The sequence below is a fragment of the Acanthochromis polyacanthus genome, chromosome 2 (assembly GCF_021347895.1).
Source record: "Acanthochromis polyacanthus isolate Apoly-LR-REF ecotype Palm Island chromosome 2, KAUST_Apoly_ChrSc, whole genome shotgun sequence".
Lineage (NCBI taxonomy): Eukaryota > Metazoa > Chordata > Actinopteri > Pomacentridae > Acanthochromis > Acanthochromis polyacanthus.
Window position 1 is genome coordinate 2,508,783 of NC_067114.1, and position 22,747 is coordinate 2,531,529.

General features: G+C 40.2%; 1 protein-coding gene and 1 long non-coding RNA gene across 10 annotated transcripts in view; one reads left to right on the forward strand and one right to left on the reverse strand.

Annotated features, from left to right (window-relative positions):
• Positions 1 to 3,372: 3,372 nt before the first annotated feature.
• Positions 3,373 to 11,899, forward strand: LOC127530377 (uncharacterized). 3 transcript variants are annotated; one of them, XR_007936993.1, is made up of 5 exons: positions 3,373 to 4,228; positions 4,824 to 4,960; positions 5,682 to 5,818; positions 6,851 to 6,987; positions 10,992 to 11,899. It is a non-coding gene; the product is annotated as an uncharacterized LOC127530377 (long non-coding RNA). The 3 variants fall into 3 exon arrangements; XR_007936991.1 differs by lacking the exon at positions 10,992 to 11,899 and adding an exon at positions 10,020 to 10,180; XR_007936995.1 differs by lacking the exons at positions 4,824 to 4,960; positions 10,992 to 11,899 and adding an exon at positions 10,020 to 10,180.
• Positions 11,900 to 12,048: 149 nt separating this feature from the next.
• The window catches only part of LOC110948499 (transducin-like enhancer protein 3-B), a 36,178-nt gene continuing 25,479 nt past the window's right edge, over positions 12,049 to 22,747 (reverse strand). For all 7 annotated transcript variants that reach the window (XM_051936665.1, XM_051936654.1, XM_051936652.1 and 4 more), the window contains exons 12-21: positions 22,547 to 22,702; positions 21,558 to 21,693; positions 20,544 to 20,716; positions 19,878 to 19,954; positions 19,526 to 19,775; positions 18,404 to 18,651; positions 16,759 to 16,906; positions 16,526 to 16,676; positions 14,183 to 14,259; positions 12,049 to 13,405 (exon numbers count right to left, since the gene is read on the reverse strand). In XM_051936665.1, coding sequence (XP_051792625.1) covers positions 13,298 to 13,405; positions 14,183 to 14,259; positions 16,526 to 16,676; positions 16,759 to 16,906; positions 18,404 to 18,651; positions 19,526 to 19,775; positions 19,878 to 19,954; positions 20,544 to 20,716; positions 21,558 to 21,693; positions 22,547 to 22,702 — 1,524 coding nt within the window. In that variant the 3' untranslated portion in view covers positions 12,049 to 13,297. The remainder of the gene's footprint in view (positions 13,406 to 14,182; positions 14,260 to 16,525; positions 16,677 to 16,758; positions 16,907 to 18,403; positions 18,652 to 19,525; positions 19,776 to 19,877; positions 19,955 to 20,543; positions 20,717 to 21,557; positions 21,694 to 22,546; positions 22,703 to 22,747) is intronic.

Below are 22,747 nucleotides of genomic sequence, written 5' to 3' on the forward strand. Positions count from 1 at the left end.
TGATTCCATCCTGTCAGCTTCTTAACATTGAAATGGTATTGATTGATCTTCTGTCTGACTCACTGGATGTAGGACCCGCTCATGACCTTCCTTCTGCTTTCCACCATTTTCTTATTCTACGTCAAACATCAACAGCCAGCTACATTGAAAAATTCAAGTTTTGCAGAATGTTTGGATCGTCCAGTCAGACAGAGCTGCGAGTTTACGCAGTGGATGATCCATTTTAATCACACATTCGCCTTCCTACATGCAAACGTTCCACTGAAACTATTCCACTCGTCACTATTTTGAGGAAAATTGATGCTGCTTAGCTCTGCCCACGACTGCGATTGTTTTTTTAGAAATAAAGAGTGTTTTATTCCTCTACAGTAGAATGATATCGGGGTGCATTCAGGCCGTTATTTCTACAGAATGGGCTGGAAAAGCAAAACTGCTCTCTGTCATAACTCATGCAAACCCTATTCGAAAAAGCCAAAGTAACCCTTTAACCTTCTGAAACCCACCAGTGGGTTTGAAAGACGTTTTATCTTTACAAACCTGTCAAAATTACACCATTTGTCAGAGCCAGAAATGGCAAAAACTGAGATAATTGTTAGATTTTCAGCCTAATGACGGTGTTTCAGCTGCTCGTCTGTGACCTGCCATTACTGTCGTGAAACCAGAACTGAGCTTAGAATTTAGATATTCCACCAAAATAATTCCATTATACATTCCTCATTTAGACATTTGCTAAAAAATAAAACATTTGTTGTTATCGGATTCTGCAAAAAAACAAAAGATAAACAAAATTCAGAGACTTTTCAGCTGAACTGCAGGCAGTGTTTATACATATTTCATCTAAATCCTTTGGTTCTTGTCATTTAAAAAAGATTCTAAAATTTCAGGGGCTTTTCGGCTGCACTGCAGGTTGTGTAAATGCAGTGTAGATAGGAGACAAAAATGGACACGTTAGAAATGAAAGTTAAAATGTTTGTTTTTCCTAGTATCTGCAACACTTTTGGCACTTGGACAAATATTGTACACAATTCCAGCTTTTTAAAAAATTCTTGTAAAGCAAATTTAAAAAGAAAATCCACTTCATGTTTTTTTCTTCATGATTTATTGCGTTATAATGTTGTTGTTCTGCACATTAGACGTGTGACTTCTTTGCACCTGTAGCCGGTTGTGCTGTTTCTATAGAGGCGTGGGATTTTATACTGCAGTGAAAAATAAACAGTGACTAAAAATGTGACGGGAGCTTAAGAAAACACCCAGGAGGTTCAGGAGCTGAAGAGTATAAACGGTGAATAATCTGGTTAATCTGCACTAAAGAGGAGCAGCCAGAAGTTTGGGTCATGTAGTCGTATGCTGTTTGGTTTTCATTGGTGACTCATTTCATCCACAGATCCAGTTTGACGATCATCTCTGATATTAGCACAAAGCCTCGGATTCCCAAAGTAGCTCCTCTTTTTCTGAGGTGTGTGTGGGAGTGTGTGAAATGCGACCGAATGTGTCTCTGCTGTGATTCAAGTGAAGCAACAGTGTGTGTGTGTGTGTGTGTGTGTGTGTGTGTGTGTGTGTGTGTGTGTGTGTGTGTGTGTGTGTGTGTGTGTGTGCCCATGTTTTTGCTATATTGTGGGGACCAAATGTCCCCACAACTGTAGGAAAACCGAAAACTATGTCACTTGTGGGGACCTCATTTCGGTCCCCACAAGTTTAAACAGTGTTTTCTTGGCTATTTTGTTGTTACTGAAAAAAGTAAAAGTGCAAAAACGTTTCTTTAGGGTTAGCCATTGTGTTGGTTAGGGTTAGGGTAAAGGTTAGGGGTAAGATATGAATGGGAGTCAATGGTATGTCCCCACAATGATAGCAAGACACACACGTGTGTGTGTGTGTGTGTGTGTGTGTGTGTGTGTGTGAGTGTGTACTTGTAATTGCTACATGGTGAGTACCACTTTCTGCATTTAACTATCAAAGTGAGGACATTTTTACAAAGTGAGGACATTTTGGCCGGTCCTCACTTTGAAACAGCCATGTTTGAGGGTGAAGACTTGTTTTTTAGAGAACAGGTATGAATTGAGGTTTGGTTAGGGTTAGGGTAAGGATTAAGTTTAGGCAATCAGTTGTGATGGTTAAGGTTAGGGTAAGGCTCTAGGAAATGCATTACGCCTATGGATGTCCTCACGAAGCTAGTACAAACGTGTGTGTGTGTGTGTGTGTGTATGCGTGTGTGTGTGTGTGTGTGTGTGTGTGTGTGTGCGTGTGTGTGAGTTCCTCCTGTCAGCAGGCCTGAAACCACAAACCATCTTGTCTGGAAACAAAGCCATGAAGTCACAACAGGCGTCTCTGTCTCTCCCACACCCTTTAGTTCTTTACTTCGGTTAAAACCTCCTCGCCGTCACACTCCACTTGTTTCCTGTCAGAGTGTGTGTGTGTGTGCTGACAAATACATTAGATATCCGACATTTAATGCTTCCAAATTATTTTTTTTTGGACAAAATTGTTTTTCAAAATTCAACTGCTCTATGGTGTTTTTCACGGCCTAATTTGCATTATTTCATCATATGGCATGTTTTTGTGACATGTTGAAAAAATGGCATTTTTTTCGACATACTATACTATGGTGTTTCTTTTTTGACACAATTCATGATGATTTTTTTAAAAAAGAAAACCGCTCTACGGTGTTTTTCACGGCCTAATTTGCATTATTTCATCATATGGCATGTTTATACGACATGTTGAAAAAATGTCATTTTTTTTGACATACTATACTATGGCGTTTTTTTGGACAAAATTCATGATAATGTTTTTTTTTAAAGAAAACCGCTCTATGGTGTTTTTCACAGTCTAATTTGCATTATTTCATCACATAACATGTTTTTATGACATGTTGAAAAAATGTCATTTTTTTCGACATACTATACTATGGCGTTTTTTTTGGACAAAATTCATGATGATTGTTTTTCAAAGAAAACCACTCTACAGTGTTTTCACGGCCTAATTTGCATTATTTCATCATATGGCATGTTTTTATGACATGTTGAAAAAATGTCATTTTTTCGACATACTATACTATGGCGTTTTTTTGGACAAAATTCATGATGATTTTTTTTTAAAAAAGAAAACCGCTCTACGGTGTTTTTCATGGCCTAATTTGCATTATTTCATCATATGGTATTTTTTTATGACATATCGGAAAAATGGCAAATTTTTTCGACATACTATACTATGGCGTTTTTTTGGACAAAATTCATGATGATTTTTTTTTAAAAAAGAAAACCGCTCTACGGTGTTTTTCACGGCCTAATTTGCATTATTTCATCATATGGCATGTTTTTACTATACTATGGCGTTTTTTTTGGACAAAAATTCATGATGATTTTTTTTTTTAAAAGAAAACTGCTCTATAGTGTTTTTCACAGCCTAATTTGCATTATTTCATCATATGGCATGTTTTTACGACATGTTGAAAAAATGTCATTTTTTTCGACATACTATACTATGGCGTTTTTTTGGACAAAATTCATGATGATTTTGTTTTTCAAAGAAAAAGTGCTGTACAGTGTTTTTCACGGCCAAATTTGCATTATTTCATCATATGGCATGTTTTTTAAAAAATATTTTATCTTTCCATTTTTCAACTCTTGTTAGACAGTGGCTGTGAAGATAGACAACAGGGCTGAAGAAGAGTGAATGAAAGACACGTGGCAAAGGCAATGAGCGTGCATCGATCCCGGGCAGCTCCATCAGAGACCAGCCTCTGTACATGGGTTGCCCGCTTAACCCGTTGAGCTATACGGGCGTCCTCATATGGCGTGTTTTTACGACATGTTGAACAAAATTCATGATGATTGTTTTCAAAGAAAAGTGCTGTATATTGTTTTTCACGGCCTAATTTGCATTATTTCATCATATGGCATGTTTTTACGACATGTTGAAAAAAATGTCATTTTTTTCGACATACTATACTATGGCGTTTTTTTTGGACAAAATTCATGATGATTTTTTTAAAAAACAAGAAAACTGCTCTATGGTGTTTTTCATGGCCTAATTTGCATTATTTCATCATATGGCATGTTTTAAAAACATTTTATTTTTGCCTTTTTCAACAGTGAAGATGGACAGGCAACGGGGCTGAAGGGAAGACACACAGCAAGGATCGAACCCAGGCAGCTATATCAGAGACCAGCCCCTGTACATGGGTCGCCCGCTTAACCCGTTGAGCTATACGGGCGCCCTCGTATGATATGTTTGTACAACATGTTGAACAAAATTCATGATGATTGTTTTTCAAAGAAAACTGCTCTATGGTGTTTTTCACGGCCTAATTTGCATTATTTCATCATATGGCATGTTTTTATGACATGTTGAAAAAATGTCATTTTTTCGACATACTATACTATGGCGTTTTTTTGGACAAAATTCATGATGATTTTTTAAAAAAAAAGAAAACTGCTCTATGGTGTTTTTCATGGCCAAATTTGCATTATTTCATCATATGGCATGTTTTTACGACATGTTGAAAAAATGTCATTTTTTCAACATACTATACTATGGCGTTTTTTTTGGACAAATTCATGATGATTGTTTTTCAAAGAAAAGTGCTGTATAGTGTTTTTCACAGCCTTATTTGCATTATTTCATCATATGGCATGTTTTTACGACATGTTGAAAAAATGTCATTTTTTTCGACATACTATACTATGGCGTTTTTTTGGACAAAATTCATGGTGATTTTTTTTTTTTTAAAGAAAACCGCTCTACGGTGTTTTTCATGGCCTAATTTGCATTATTTCATCATATGGCATGTTTTTAAAAAGTTTTATTTTTGCCTTTTTCGACAGTGAAGATGGACAGGCAACGGGGCTGAAGGGAAGACACACAGCAAGGATCGAACCCAGGCAGCTACATCAGAGACCAGCCCCTGTACATGGGTCGCCCGCTTAACCCGTTGAGCTATATGGGCGCCCTCATATGATATGTTTGTACAACATGTTGAACAAAATTCATGATGATTTTTTCAAAGATAAGTGCTGTATAGTGTTTTGCATGGCCGAATTTGCATTATTTCATCATATGGCATGTTTTTAAAAACATTTTATTTTTGCCTTTTTCGACAGTGAAGATGGACAGGCAACGGGGCTGAAGGGAAGACACACAGCAAGGATCGAACCCAGGCAGCTACATCAGAGACCAGCCCCTGTACATGGGTCGCCCGCTTAACCCGTTGAGCTATACTGGCGCCCTCATTTGATATGTTTGTACAACATGTTGAACAAAATTCATGATTTTTTTTTTTCAAAGAAAAGTGTTGTCTTGTGTTTTCCACGGCCTAATTTGCATTATTTCATCATATGGCATGTTTTTACGACATGTTGAAAAAATGTCATTTTTTCGACATACTATACTATGGTGTTTTTTTGGACAAAATTCATGATGATTTTTTTTTAAAAAAGAAAACCGCTCTACGGTGTTTTCATGGCCTAATTTGCATTATTTCATCATATGGCATTTTTTTATGACATATCGGAAAAATGGCAAATTTTTTCGACATACTATACTATGGCGTTTTTTTTTGGACAAAATTCATGATGATTTTTTATTCAAAGAAAACTGCTCTATAGTGTTTTTCACGGCCTAATTTGCATTATTTCATCATATGGCATGTTTTTAAAACATTTTATTTTTGACTTTTTCAACAGTGAAGATGGACAGGCAACGGGGCTGAAGGGAAGACACACAGCAAGGATCGAACCCAGGCAGCTACATCAGAGACCAGCCCCTGTACATGGGTTGCCCGCTTAACCCGTTGAGCTATACGGGCGCCCTCATATGATATGTTTGTACAACATGTTGAACAAAATTCATGATGATTGTTTTTCAAAGAAAAATGCTGTATCGTGTTTTTCACGGCCTAATTTGCATTATTTCATCATATGGTATGTTTTTATGACATGTTGAAAAAATGTCATTTTTTCGACATACTATACTATGGCGTTTTTTTGGACAAAATTCATGATGATTTTTTTTTAAAAAAGAAAACCGCTCTACGGTGTTTTTCACGGCCTAATTTGCATTATTTCATCATATGGCATGTTTTTACTATACTATGGCGTTTTTTTTGGACAAAATTCATGATGATTTTTTTTTTAAAAGAAAACTGCTCTATAGTGTTTTTTCACAGCCTAATTTGCATTATTTCATCATATGGCATGTTTTTACGACATGTTGAAAAAATGTCATTTTTTTCGACATACTATACTATGGCGTTTTTTTGGACAAAATTCATGATGATTTTGTTTTTCAAAGAAAGTGCTGTACAGTGTTTTCACGGCCAAATTTGCATTATTTCATCATATGGCATGTTTTTTAAAAAATATTTTATCTTTGCATTTTCAACTCTTGTTAGACAGTGGCTGTGAAGATAGACAGACAACAGGGCTGAAGAAGAGTGAATGAAAGACACGTGGCAAAGGCAATGAGTGTGCATCGATCCCGGGCAGCTCCATCAGAGACCAGCCTCTGTACATGGGTTGCCCGCTAACCCGTTGAGCTATACGGGCGTCCTCATATGGCGTGTTTTTACGACATGTTGAACAAAATTCATGATGATTGTTTTCAAAGAAAAGTGCTGTATAGTGTTTTCACGGCCTAATTGCATTATTTCATCATATGGCATGTTTTTTACGACATGTTGAAAAAATGTCATTTTTTCGACATACTATACTATGGCGTTTTTTTTGGACAAAATTCATGATGATTTTTTTTAAAAAACAAGAAAACTGCTCTATGGTGTTTTTCATGGCCTAATTTGCATTATTTCATCATATGGCATGTTTTAAAAACATTTTATTTTTGCCTTTTTCAACAGTGAAGATGGACAGGCAATGGGGCTGAAGGGAAGACACACAGCAAGGATCGAACCCAGGCAGCTATATCAGAGACCAGCCCCTGTACATGGGTCGCCCGCTTAACCCGTTGAGCTATACGGGCGCCCTCGTATGATATGTTTGTACAACATGTTGAACAAAATTCATGATGATTGTTTTTCAAAGAAAACTGCTCTATGGTGTTTTTCACGGCCTAATTTGCATTATTTCATCATATGGCATGTTTTTATGACATGTTGAAAAAATGTCATTTTTTTCGACATACTATACTATGGCGTTTTTTTTGGACAAAATTCATGATGATTTTTTTAAAAAAAGAAAACTGCTCTATGGTGTTTTTCATGGCCAAATTTGCATTATTTCATCATATGGCATGTTTTTACGACATGTTGAAAAAATGTCATTTTTTCAACATACTATACTATGGCGTTTTTTTTGGACAAAATTCATGATGATTGTTTTTCAAAGAAAAGTGCTGTATAGTGTTTTTCACAGCCTTATTTGCATTATTTCATCATATGGCATGTTTTTACGACATGTTGAAAAAAATGTCATTTTTTCGACATACTAATACTATGGCGTTTTTTTGGACAAATTCATGGTGATTTTTTTTTTTTTAAGAAAACGCTCTACGGTGTTTTTCATGCCTAATTTGCATATTTCATCATATGGCATGTTTTTAAAAAGTTTTTATTTTTTGCCTTTTTTGACAGTGAAGATGGACAGGCAACGGGGCTGAAGGGAAGACACACAGCAAGGATCGAACCCAGGCAGCTACATCAGAGACCAGCCCTGTACATGGGTCGCCCGCTTAACCGTTGAGCTATATGGGCGCCCTCATATGATATGTTTGTACAACATGTTGAACAAATTCATGATGATTTTTTCAAGATAAGTGCTGTATAGTGTTTTGCATGGCCGAATTTGCATTATTTCATCATATGGCATTTTTTACGACATGTTGATAAAATAGTATTTTTTCAAAGAAAACTGCTTGATGTTTTCACAGTCTACACTATTTCATCATATGGCATGTTCTTTTTTAGAAGTATTTTATTTTTGCCTTTTTTGATAGTGGTAGTGAAGATAGACAGGCAACAGGGACGAAGAAGAGTTGGTGAAAGACCTGCAGCAAAGGTCGTGAACAAGGATTGAACCCGGGCCACTCCGTCTAAGACCAGCCCTTGTACACGGGTCGCCTGCTTAACCCGTTGAGCTATACTGGCGCCCTCATTTGATATGTTTGTACACATGTTGAACAAAATTCATGATTTTTTTTTTCAAAGAAAAGTGTTGTCTTTGTGTTTTCCACGGCCTAATTTGCATTATTTCATCATATGGCATGTTTTTACGACATGTTGAAAAAATGTCATTTTTTCGACATACTATACTATGGCGTTTTTTTGGACAAAATTCATGATGATTTTTTTTAAAAAAGAAAACCGCTCTACGGTGTTTTTCATGGCCTAATTTGCATTATTTCATCATATGGCATTTTTTTATGACATATCGGAAAATGGCAAATTTTTTCGACATACTATACTATGGCGTTTTTTTGGACAAAATTCATGATGATTTTTTTTAAAAAAAGAAAACCGCTCTACGGTGTTTTTCACGGCCTAATTTGCATTATTTCATCATATGGCATGTTTTTACTATACTATGGCGTTTTTTTGGACAAAATTCATGATGATTTTTTTTTTAAAAGAAAACTGCTCTATAGTGTTTTCACAGCCTAATTTGCATTATTTCATCATATGGCATGTTTTTACGACATGTTGAAAAAATGTCATTTTTTTCGACATACTATACTATGGCGTTTTTTTGGACAAAATTCATGATGATTTTGTTTTTCAAAGAAAAGTGCTGTACAGTGTTTTTCACGCCAAATTTGCATTATTTCATCATATGGCATGTTTTTTAAAAATATTTTATCTTTGCATTTTTCAACTCTTGTTAGACAGTGGCTGTGAAGATAGACAGACAACAGGGCTGAAAGAAGAGTGAATGAAAGACACGTGGCAAAGGCAATGAGTGTGCATCGATCCCGGGCAGCTCCATCAGAGACCAGCCTCTGTACATGGGTTGCCCGCTTAACCCGTTGAGCTATACGGGCGTCCTCATATGGCGTGTTTTTACGACATGTTGAACAAATTCATGATGATTGTTTTCAAAGAAAAGTGCTGTATAGTGTTTTTCACGGCCTAATTTGCATTATTTCATCATATGGCATGTTTTTACGACATGTTGAAAAAAATGTCATTTTTTTCGACATACTATACTATGGCGTTTTTTTTGGACAAAATTCATGATGATTTTTTTAAAAAACAAGAAAACTGCTCTATGGTGGTTTTTCATGGCCTAATTTGCATTATTCATCATATGGCATGTTTTAAAAACATTTTATTTTTGCCTTTTCAACAGTGAAGATGGACAGGCAATGGGCTGAAGGGAAGACACACAGCAAGGATCGAACCCAGGCAGCTATATCAGAGACCAGCCCCTGTACATGGGTCGCCGCTTAACCCGTTGAGCTATACGGGCGCCCTCGTATGATATGTTTGTACAACATGTTGAACAAAATTCATGATGATTGTTTTTCAAAGAAAACTGCTCTATGGTGTTTTTCACGGCCTAATTGCATTATTTCATCATATGGCATGTTTTTATGACATGTTGAAAAATGTCATTTTTTTCGACATACTATACTATGGCGTTTTTTTTGGACAAAATTCATGATGATTTTTTTAAAAAAAAGAAAACTGCTCTATGGTGTTTTCATGGCCAAATTTGCATTATTTCATCATATGGCATGTTTTACGACATGTTGAAAAAATGTCATTTTTTCAACATACTATACTATGGCGTTTTTTTTGGACAAAATTCATGATGATTGTTTTCAAAGAAAAGTGCTGTATAGTGTTTTCACAGCCTTATTTGCATTATTTCATCATATGGCATGTTTTTACGACATGTTGAAAAAATGTCATTTTTTTCGACATACTATACTATGGCGTTTTTTGGACAAAATTCATGGTGATTTTTTTTTTTTTAAAGAAAACCGCTCTACGGTGTTTTTCATGGCCTAATTTGCATTATTTCATCATATGGCATGTTTTTAAAAAGTTTTATTTTTGCCTTTTTCGACAGTGAAGATGGACAGGCAACGGGGCTGAAGGGAAGACACACAGCAAGGATCGAACCCAGGCAGCTACATCAGAGACCAGCCCCTGTACATGGGTCGCCCGCTTAACCCGTTGAGCTATATGGGCGCCCTCATATGATATGTTTGTACAACATGTTGAACAAAATTCATGATGATTTTTCAAAGATAAGTGCTGTATAGTGTTTGCATGGCCGAATTTGCATTATTTCATCATATGGCATTTTTTACGACATGTTGATAAAATAGTATTTTTTCAAAGAAAACTGCTTGATGTTTTCACAGTCTACACTATTTCATCATATGGCATGTTCTTTTTTAGAAGTATTTTATTTTTGCCTTTTTGATAGTGGTAGTGAAGATAGACAGGCAACAGGGACGAAGAAGAGTTGGTGAAAGACCTGCAGCAAAGGTCGTGAACAAGGATTGAACCCGGGCCACTCCGTCTAAGACCAGCCCTTGTACACGGGTCGCCTGCTTAACCCGTTGAGCTATACTGGCGCCCTCATTTGATATGTTTGTACAACATGTTGAACAAAATTCATGATTTTTTTTTTTTCAAAGAAAAGTGTTGTCTTGTGTTTTCCACGGCCTAATTTGCATTATTTCATCATATGGCATGTTTTTACGACATGTTGAAAAAATGTCATTTTTTCGACATACTATACTATGGCGTTTTTTTGGACAAAATTCATGATGATTTTTTTTAAAAAAGAAAACCGCTCTACGGTGTTTTTCATGGCCTAATTTGCATTATTTCATCATATGGCATTTTTTTATGACATATCGGAAAAATGGCAATTTTTCGACATACTATACTATGGCGTTTTTTTTTGGACAAAATTCATGATGATTTTTTATTCAAAGAAAACTGCTCTATAGTGTTTTTCACGGCCTAATTTGCATTATTTCATCATATGGCATGTTTTTAAAACATTTTATTTTGCCTTTTTCAACAGTGAAGATGGACAGGCAACGGGGCTGAAGGGAAGACACACAGCAAGGATCGAACCCAGGCAGCTATATCAGAGACCAGCCCCTGTACATGGGTTGCCCGCTTAACCCGTTGAGCTATACGGGCGCACTCATATGATATGTTTGTACAACATGTTGAACAAAATTCATGATGATTGTTTTTCAAAGAAAAATGCTGTATCGTGTTTTTCACGGCCTAATTTGCATTATTTCATCATATGGTATGTTTTTATGACATGTTTAAAAAATGTCATTTTTTTCGACATACTATACTATGGCGTTTTTTTGGACAAAATTCATGATGATTGTTTTTCAAAGAAAACTGCTTGATGTTTTCACAGTCTACTTTACACTATTTCATCATATGGCATGTTCTTTTTTAGAAGTATTTTATTTTTGCCTTTTTTGATAGTGGTAGTGAAGATAGACAGGCAACAGGGACGAAGAAGAGTTGGTGAAAGACCTGCAGCAAAGGCCGTGAACAAGGATTGAACCCGGGCCACTCCGTCTAAGACCAGCCCTTGTACACGGGTCGCCTGCTTAACCCGTTGAGCTATACTGGCGCCCTCATTTGGTATGTTTGTACAACATGTTGAACAAAATTCATGATTTTTTTTTTCAAAGAAAAGTGTTGTCTTATGTTTTCCACGGCCTAATTTGCATTATTTCATCATATGGCATGTTTTTACATGTTGAAAAACGGCATTTTTGGACGACGTGCTAAACTGACGTTTTTTTCAAACGTGAATCTAAATATACTTCTGTGTCATGTATGTTCTGTAAAGGAATAACTCAACATTCTGGCTCACCTGTGTCTGCCTGAAAATAACCTCCAGTCCAAAACCTCACAGCAGATTCTTCATGTTTAAACTCGTGCTGATTAAATAAACAAGGCGGGTTCATTACCTTCAAACAAGCTCACTGTGTTTACCTCTTTCCAATCTGTCCGCATGCTAAGCTAACCGTCTACTGGAAAGTGACGTCCAGAAAGCAAAATACTCCCTCATGAACGGATGGATTACCCTGATGGAACACAAGGAATTCTAGAAAAACAGTTTTATTGATTTATTAACAACTGTACATTTTTTTCAGTGCTGACAGCTTTTGCTACATACTTTGGTGTGATTCAGAGGGACTGGTGCATTTCACCCCTTTTGTTTTCTGGTGGGAAATGCTGACAGCATCAGGAGCACAGTGTAAAACCACAATTATTCACTGTCTTCACGTCTGATTTTCTAAATGGAGTATTTCTTCTTGTGTTTACATCTAAGTGCCATTCGTCGTCCTCTCAGGCGTTTGCAGGCACCCAACATTTCTGCAGAGAAACACCGATGTGTGCCGTCAATCAGGTCAAACGTCTGTCTGCATCAGCGTCACGGCCAGCCACATGTTCCAGGAATATTGATAAGATACAACGGGCAGAGGGGTTCCAATAGTGCAGATTGGTCTGTTTGAGTCTGTAGCCAAGAAATCAATGAAGTGATTCAAAATCCATGTTAAATAGCAAGAAGCACATCGTCATTCAGTCCGTTGCTTCTGCTGCCAACTGAGGTCCAAGGGTTAGGCTAAACGTTCCCCATCTCCCAGAATCTAACAAGGTAAAACAAACAGGGAGAAAGATAGCACAGACAGACCACTTAGTACACTTTAAATGTTTTCTTTTATATATATATGAATTAAATTTACATCCATCTCTCTTCCTGAATCGCAGCTGGAATCTCCGAGTTCCACATCCTCCGGTAAGAGCACTGAGACAAAAGGCCATTTCAAATCTCCACAAAGCGTCCTTGTTTACAAATTTCGTGCTCCTCAAGTTTGATTTCTGAAAAGATGAGCCGCAGAATGTGCTTTAAGAAAATCAAAGAGTAAAACTGTTAAAAAGTTCTAATCTATGTTCTGATCTCCCGCTCGTATATCGTGGTCATAAGACCGAGTGGGCCAAAAAAATCATCACAAGTACACCCAGGACATGAAAATATATATATTTTTATAATATATATAAAATGTCTTATTTAATCCAGTATGTACACTTTGCACAAGACGTCTGGGCAACGAGTTCCTCAGAAATGAAGCGCCGCTTCACCGGGTTTCACCCAAATATTCCAGAAAGAACAAAAAATTCTGAAGTCACAAAAATGTGCAACCCAAAAACAAACCCTCCACAATAAAGGACAAAAAAGTTAACTATGTTCCAGAATAAGATTCCTCAGGCAGAGAGCTCCGCTGTCCGTGAAAACAGGTTGAGAAATCCGCTGTAGTCCACAGATGGTTGGTCGGAGGAGGAGTGGCCTCAGTAGATGACCTCGTAGACGGTGGCCTTCTTGTCCCCGGATCCGGTCACGATGTATTTATCGTCCGCCGAGATGTCGCAGCTCAGGACGGAGGACGACTCCTTCGACTGTGGAGGGAAACGACACCAAAAGTGAATACCGAGAAATCCTCAAGCAGAGTCAGTATGTCTGAGGCCTTTTGTTGTTCCGCCCAATCATTTAACAAGTAGAGGCAAAGGTAGAACACATAACAATAATTTAGTGTACTTCTGTTGACTTAGCATCTAATTGTGTTCCTATTCAACGACACTCCATCCTCATTTCCATCTACATCCTTTTGTCATTTAACTGTTGCTCCTTTTCAGCCAACTATTAGATGGACTCGTTGCCGTGGTAACCTAGAAGCTTCAAACAGGTTCTGAGAGCGTTTCATTTTACTAAAAATCACAAAGAGTGAGTGAAAACAAATCAGGGCTAGAATAAACACGATGATGTCATGTACTGACACTTTATTTAGACTGAAAACTGAGTGAAAATCACATAAAAGTTACCAATTTAAGGTAAATAATTCTTCATTTACTTCACATTTAAGAGCAGAGCACCAGCTAACAGTTCTTTTACTGTTGATTAATCAGCCGATCGTTACTCTAAAGTACACACTGCAACTTCTCAGACGTATTTTGCTTGAAAAGACAAAAGGGAGGCTCGGACTACAGATTTTATAATGCTGGTTAAGACTGTGTTTCTGCTGATCTGACGGTCTGTAAGTTGGAGGACTGAACACAGCCAGTGTTTCTTTTTGATCCTCCCACAGACTCCCACGTCTAAACGATCTGCACAGGAGAATTTTTATGTCTTTCCAAGAAATAATGTGACCTATAGGATGCTGTGTTTCTTCAGGTTACCTGGAATATGCTGGCACCATAAGGAGTCCTCCACGCGTTCAGCAGGTTGTCCTTCCCTGTGCTCACAAACCATTTACCTGCAAACAGAACAAAGGTAGGCGTGTTTACAACAGAGATTTACTCCACAGCTGGCAGGAGACTCTGCAATAACCTCATCGATAGCCATAAAACCTGACAGAGGAAAATAGCAGAACATCAGCAATCATAAAACGCTCATAATGAAGGAGACTCGCCCCACTTCCTCTCAGATAATTATTTAAATCACCCTCTGATTAATTACCCAACTGACTAGTTGGCTAATGATTTAATTAGTGACAGTGAGAGCTCTGAATGAAGCAGCAGCGATAGGAGTGTGTGCTGTGGGGGATCTGCTGAGGCCAAATGAACGCCGACATTTCTGGCAGAAAAAGTGAAGCAAGAGTAAAAGCTCATTTGTCTCGGCCTGAACTTGAAACCAGCTGGTCTGCCAACAGGCACAAAAAGCTCGACTTTCATTAATGACCTCATTTATAAAGTAACAGCTTCTTTACTGTAATTCCTACAAACAAGAAGTAAACAGCATTTTATTCACTGAATCATCTCAACATCCACAGAAATGTTTGTTTCCTCATTTGTAGCTCCATTAACAAGCTGCAGTGAACATGTGGTTTCTGGCCTGACAAGTGTAAAAAAACGAGAAAAATCCCCACATTTAAGAGCAGGGCAGTCGCTGGCATTTTAGCTCAGGACTTTGATATTCTCTGAGAAGAACCACAGAAACAACAAAATGACCACAAATACATTATGAAAGCTACAAAAACAAATTACACAACAACCCTAAATGTCATGTCTTTCTGCTGCTCAGATGGAGACTCTCCCAGCTCTACAGCTGAAGGTTTTAAAGTTCTATTAACGTGATGAATGTCGTCTAGTTCTATTTTATCAGCTATCAATGGCAAACAACTTTTTGCATGTCTTCCCTGCAACTGTTAACCAGAACAGTTCTGAACAAAAGTTTACATACGCCTGTAAAAACCTAAATGGAAATGTTGAGTTTTCAAAAACCTTCATGATGCATTTTGGTTCTTACATCTATTAATTTGAGCTCTTGTAGAAAAATGTCAGTATATAAAGTGATGGGAAAAAGCTTTCCAACACCCCATACTACATGTATTCAGCGCTCGATTTAGACGGTCGCCAGGTCGCCATTTGTGACTAAAAACCGATTTTGGCGACCAAAAATGACAAAACCACGCTGGTTAGGGGCACAAATATTTTGATTTGGGCTACTGACCTCCAAATCCAAGTTTCAGGGATGGGAATTTTCCGCGGATCCACGGATTTCCGCCGATTTAATTTCAAATTTGAACACTTTATTGTCGCTGATGGTAACGTCGTTAACATCTTGCGGGAGTCCGCAAGACTCCGTCGGATCCAGAACCAGCCCAGAATGTGGTGGCGGCATCCGGAGGACAGCACCAACTGAGCCTGAGCACCGCGAACGGAAAGCACCAAGCCACCGGAGCTGCCATTTTTAACTCGGCGGGTCCGCCGGCTGCTCTCCCCGGTCACAGAATGCTCAGACTCCCCGGCTGGCTAGCTATCCCCCGCTAGCTGCTCGGCTAACACCTGCCGCTCCTCGCCGCTCATCTGCCCGGGACAAACCGCACCTGTTCCGGCTGTCAACGTCCCAGTCGCCCGCTAGGAGCTCTGGACAATGCACTGCTCATTCGTGGGTGACTTTTCACGGCCGTGGGGGGTTTTAAGGCACACTTTGCCCAGCGACCAGCGATAGCTCGGCGGCTCCAGCTAACAAGTTGACGTGGAGGAGGAACTGGATCCCCCCACCCCACCCCACAAAAAAAAAAAGTAGGATTAATTTTTTGGCCACTAAAAGTTGATTTTGGCTCCTAAAAATGTCTAAATTGACGTATGTTGGTGGCCCAAAAAATGTCATTTGGGCGACCGGACCTCTCGGCCTTAAATCGAGCGCTGTGATCACTCTTAGGTCTTCAAGTGTAATTTCTTTTAGTAGAATCACAGCCAAAATAATAAACAAATCCTAAAAAAAACATTCAAATTTTAAAATTGATTGGTTCCATAATGAGAAATTTTGAGTGTTAGATCATTTTGAAAGAATTTAAACAAGAAATATCATTTGTAAGTGTTTGTCTAATGCAGCCACACCTTTTGAAATACAAAAAGACTTTTCCACAAATACTTCATGATGATATTTAAGATTGTGTAAAACGTTTTTCCTCATCTGTATGTTGAACTGCTAGAAGTTAAATCTCCCTGAAAGACTTTAGTTTGGCTTTCTCTGTACTGAACAGCCATCAGCGCGTCGTTCGGTCTGTTACTCACCACAGTAGGCGAACTTGAGCGAGAGGACGCAGCTTTCATGCAGGTGCAGCTGGTACTTGTCAGGCTTGGTGTGGTGGAGGACCTCCACGTTGCTGCTCTCCATTCCCACAGCCAGCCACTCCCCAGTGGGACAGTAGCCCAACGAGAAGATCTGGAACCAGGACAACAGACACTTTAGAAGACGCTCCTTTTACAACCTGGAAGACACCATGCTGTTTGCAGCTTCTTGCTACCTGTGAGGTGAAGTCGTGCTGCTGGAGCTGTCGGCCCTCTCTCAGGTCCCAGGAGCGCACGGTGTTGTCCAGGCCTCCGGTCCACAGCTTGGTCCCGTCGTGGGAGATGTCGATGCAGCTGGCTCCGTCTGTGTGGCCCTGGAACTGCCTGCAACAACACGAGACGCCAAACAACGAGTGAGGAGAAAAGCTCTCCCGACTGTTAACAATAATCTGTTTCACTAAACATACTGATCTGTGTATTAAAGAATGCTTGGAGAACTGGTGCAGCGTCTGTTCACAGCGGAACAAGAACAAAAGCTGGGTTGTCAAAACAGCTGATATCCTGAAGGTATAACCGCACATCTGAGGAGAGAGTCAGCCCTAACCCTCTGCCTACACTGATGAGTCATCTAATCATTAGAAAGCATCCACGTCTCTGCTGTTTAATAACATTAATACTAATAATAGACCCTATTTGTCAGATGCCTGAGCAGAAAAATCAGGACTTCAAGATGACACAAATGAATGTCATCATTTTAGTGCTCGACTTTAAAAAGTTCCAACACTGATTCACTTCACTAGTGAGTAATATTCAGATAGATAACTGTGTGTAACATTAGTTTCAGACATTTTCTGACTCACACAAGGCTGTTAAAGTAAACACGGTATCTAAAATGGCAGATTAACAAAAATTCAGCTAATTCTATCCCTAAACAGTGGCTGTGTCTGAAATCGCATACTAACGTACTACATACTACATTCTCAATGAGTATATACTGTATACTACGTACTATAAGTATGATTAGAATGCCGACCGTTCACACTGTAGTATACTACTACGTTTCCCATAATGCATTTCAAACCTCCGACGACAAAAACCGGAAGTACGGCTATCAAATATGAATGAATGCCGGCTTCAGGTCGATTTTACGCTAACAAACAGTCGCATAATTAATGTGGCAATTTCAAGCCGGCACTCCTCATGCAGTTATTAGCCAGATTATGCGAATCGTTTCAATTGTAGCTGCAGGCTACTGGAGGTAGCTGCTACTTGTTCTGTATGCAAAGCGAGCTGCTGCAACTAGCTGCTAGCATTCAGTAGCACGTTGTGAGGCGTCTGACAAATTTAAAACGTTGGTCAGAAAACGCCTATTTCTCAAATCTGTGGGGTGATTAGGATGACTACTTAACCACATAAAATAAAATAAAAATCGCCGCGGTCCGGCCACAGATCCCGCGGAGGCTTGCATTTCGGTGGATAGCTCGCAAAGCATTATGGGGCGGTTGAGTATGACTAGTGTGGTCACCGCACATACTTAAAAATTTTCCGGATATAGTATACATCCGGGTATTTCTCGCGTACTCAGTCTTTTCATACTATCTAATGTGAACGCACTACATACTTATTTTGACCTCACACTTACTATAAGTAGTACGTTAGGATGTCATTTCGGACACAGCCAGAGTCCATGCTCTGACCAGGTGCAGCCGTCTCTGTGACAGACTGATGATAGGGTTGTTTCAGAGTCATCAACTGACACTGGATTTCACTGGTTCCCCGGCAACACACCCACTAAGTCTAAAGCCAATCTGATGTCAGGGACAGTGAGGAGACGGACACACACAGACAAAGATTCCTTGAATTCGTGGCCAAAGCGCTGACCTGACGAGGGTCTGGTTGTGGAGGTCCCACACGGCGATGTTTCCATCGGAGCAGCAGGAGAAGCAGACCTTGGCGTCAGGGCTGATGGCCAGAGCGTAGCAGGCAGGAGCAGAGGAAGTGAGCTCGGCCTTTATGCGGGGCGTCTGAGAGGCCAGGTCCCAGATGGTCAGCGTGCTGGCCTCACCACCCACGATGAGGGTGCGGCCGTCAGGCAACAGCTTGCAGGAGCGGATGTAATTGTCCCTGTTCTGGAGCGGAAACAAAGGCAGAGCATCGTCACAATCTTGATGACTGAAAGAAATTGGTCGCATTTTTTTTTTGTACACATGAATTATCTACATTTAAATAAGATAATTGGAAGCTCAGAAAAAACTTTATTACAACAAAGATTATTTCAGACCGGCTCCACTTAGAGCTCAAGAGGAGTTGTGTTTTTTTTTTTTTTTTTTTTTGACAAGGGATGTTTTTCAGACTGCAGCCGACTCTTTCATGTTACAGTGAAGATGTGGATGTCAGCTTTAACAAGAGACGCAGAGAAAAAGTGGGTCTGCAGCTGCTGGCCAGGCTCCAAGAGAGCAGGGAGACGCAGATCAATAGGACTGTGGAAGCTCTTGGTCGAATTAAAACAGCACCCTGATGGCTTCATAAGACCCAATTGCACTCTGGACGCACCTTAAGGGTGTTGGAGGCCATCTGAGCCGAACGGCGTGAAGCCACAGCATCAGAATGAGAAACGGGAGGCAGTTGGGAGGAAGTAATGAGCTGGGTAATGGCAGACAGGGTTGGCCAATCAGAACATCATTACTCAGCAGGCTTTTTTTTTTTTTTTCTCACTGAGGATTATTTCAGCACAGCAGTGAGACACTTTGCTGAATTATTCACATCTTTGTCTGTTGGGATCTGGGGGAAAGCTACTATGGGACACGGAGTGAGGCTACATTTGATGCTCAGGAAAACTCTTAATGAAGCGACCAATCACAGAGACCTCATGAAACACGAGCGCACGATGTCGCTGGTCTGGTCTGAAGCCTTGAAACGTCCACAGTAATAAGACAAACGCAAATCACCTGAACCAACACATCCCCTCCTGATTTTAACAAACATCAGCAGTCATTTAGTTACCAGACAGTCGAGCTGGGACACTGGGCTCTTGCTGCCCGGCTGGCTGATGTCCCAGATCTTGACACACCCCTTGCCGCCGGTGTAGACGTGACGCGTGGGGTTGCTGATGGTGACGGCGCAGACCACCTCCCCGTGGCTCAGCGTGTTGATTTGGCGAGCGTGGCGTGGGATGCCCGGGCCTATCAGCGCATCCGGAGGGAAGGGCACGGGCTGCATCTGACCGTCAGCACTTACGTGAAAAGAATAAGCTCTGTGGAAGACGGAAGAGGAGAAAGGCAGTCAGTCTGAGCTACAAAGTCATGCAAACTGTTAACAGAAAACTCTGAATGCAAACTGAAACACAAACACGCACGGTTTTCCTCCAGAAATAGACGTGAGGCTGGCTGGCAGGCCTGGAGCTCTCATGTGAGGATGAGGGTCAAACCCCGCCTGCAAAAACAGGGAGCGGTTAACAAACAACCATTAGCCGACAAAGATAAATTAGACCAAGCTAATATTCAAAGTGCAGTTTATGACTAGCTTTGGGTGCTAACGCCTGGAGCATCTCTCGTACCATCGTTTCCAGGCAAATCCCTTGAAAGACACAGATTGAGCTGCGCTGCATACAGAGGAGCTTTACACAAGGCTACGACATCCCACTTGCTAATGCTAATGAAAGCCTGGGAGATTTTCAAACACGGAGCTGCATTTTGGGGGCGAGCCTTTTTTTAAGCCTTTAGAATGCTAACTAGCTAACATCAAAGTGAAGGAGCCGGGCCGTCTTTGTACTTTCTCATTATGTACACACAACAAGCTGCAGCCAGCCGAGCAGAAACATTCACAATGAGTTATGGAAATACAGGAGGAATGCTTAAGTGTCTCCAAGTCATTTTGCAAACAGACTCCGTAACCTACAGCTGCAGCAGATAATTCATGGAGGCGCTAGTGAGGGCTGGATGTGTGTGAAGAAAAGGAACCTCATTCAGTTAGATGTGACTGATAAATTCTGAAAAAAAAAAAAAAAAGCTGGAATAATTACAATCGGTGAGCGTCCGTAGGCGGCAGCGGCTGCAGCGGTCATCTGAGGTGAAATGAGACCCGGATAGACGCTGGGGCTCGTCAGGGATCCGTTCATCTCATGGTGGCCCATCATGGCAAACGGGGTGGCGTAAGAACCTGCGATGGACAGAGGGGTACGCAGGGCCGGGGCAGCTGAGGGACAGGAAACACTTCAGTTAGTTCTGGAAACACTGAACTACAAGTCATTGAAGCTACAGCCATGAGTTTGGACACAGCATGACTTCCTGTGTCTGTTTTGATGTCTATTACAGAACATAACTAATATTTTTTGACAGCACCAGTTTAATTAGTCAACAAATCAACAAGGGATATAATATTATCAATAAATTCCAACAATTGGAACAACTTTGTTCCCAAAACATAATATTAGAAGAAAATAACAAAAAAATGCAGTACTTTCACAACCGAATTTGGTAAGAATAACAAAATGACACCAAACTCTTTTGATGTTTTTTTAAATATGAAACTTAATATAGTTCTCAGGAGTTGTGTACTGTATTGTAAGTGACAATTTTGTGGTATTTTCTAAGATTCACAAGCGTCATGGTACTTGTGTCCAAACTTATGGCCATGGCTGTAGTGCAGGACTGATTCAGCTTCATGTTAATTCTCTTTGCTGAGGAAGAAGGTCTGATATGATAAAAACTGAGCTACAGCCATTAATGGATCATGTGGTGACACTGTTACCTATTTTTTTGTACCAAGGTAAAAATTTATTTTCAGCCTCCAGAAAATTTCATTTTTAAAAAAATGTTATGTTCTTGCTTAATTGGCTTGTCTGTAAAATGTCACTAGTGAAAATTACCCATCAGAATCTCTTAAACCCCAAATTAATGTAATAAAAATGATTTTTGCTCCCAAAATCTACAAAATCTTCATAAGAAAAGCAGCATATTCTGAAAATAGTGAAACTGAAGCCAAAATGTCTGGTATTTTTGCTTGAAAAAGACAAAAAAAAATTGCTGGTTGCTACCTATTGCCTCCATGCCCAGGGGTTTTCCCATCGTTGGAGGCCGTAGTCCCGGAGTGGTGCTGGTTCCTGGTGTCGGCGCCTCGTTCCTCGGTGTAGGCGTGTTGGACTTCAGGCTCGGTGTGGACGACTTATCGTTCTAAAACAGAGAAACTCTTTAATGTCAGGTAGTTTTCTATCCTCTTCCTGTTAGTTTACTTACTGGTACCCTTACACACAAATAAAACAGCATCCATAGTGGAGTTCAAAATCCCCCTGAGAGTCAAAAATACCCCCACTGGCAGGGAAATCCTAAGTGACAATCTGAGTGGACGGCTCGAGGTAATCCAATCTAACTCTGACACTTCATTACAGCCATGGTGTGTGTGTGTGAGGGGGGGGATAAACCTTTGCTTACAAGTCAAGCTTGTTAGAAGTGGCCCAAACACTCCTCTCATAATTAATCTGTCTTGTCCTTTCTTTGCCAATTGGGTTAGAAACTGCTGACACACACTAATGAGAGGCGGACAGCAGCTGGGAGTCAAAGGTGGATGGAAGTAATGTGGACTACTAATCTATCCTCTTTCTTGGTGAAATGGTTTTTTCTTAAAACTAATGCTGTTGCCTGGTTGGTGAGCCTTCAGTATTAGAGAACATGTGAAGTGGAGAAGATGAGAAGAAGCAGGAAAAGAGGGAGACAGCAGTTCCCCCCCGCCGCCGTGTCTCTGGGTTATTTACAGCCTCGGGCTGACGGAGAAATGACCATTTATTGGGTAAGCCATAAAGGAGATTGAGAGGACTGAGCCATAGGGTTTGATTTCCTGAGAGTGCATCTACCCTCTGCCCCCTCAAGCCTCGCATAGCAGCCAACCGCTAAGCCAGCGTATTAGTCTTCCACACAGACATCCACTTCACTTGACAAACACCCTTTAGTGTGTCAGCTCAGCCTTCCCCCCCTCCACCGTAGCCTTATTTCATCTTTGTTCTAGCCTTGCTGCGTCGCTCTCACTCACATGGGCGTGGTCCTTTGCTTTGGAGGACGGCGTGCTGCCCGAGGAGGCGACAGAGGCGGGGCTGTTGGGGGCAGCATCCTTCTTCAGGACTCGTGATTTATCCAGGCCGTTCTCAGGAGGAGAGTGAGCCGGGCTGACTCGAGGGGTGGCCGGATCCTACAGAGTTAAAACGAGACAGACAGAGAGCAAGACTGAGCAAAC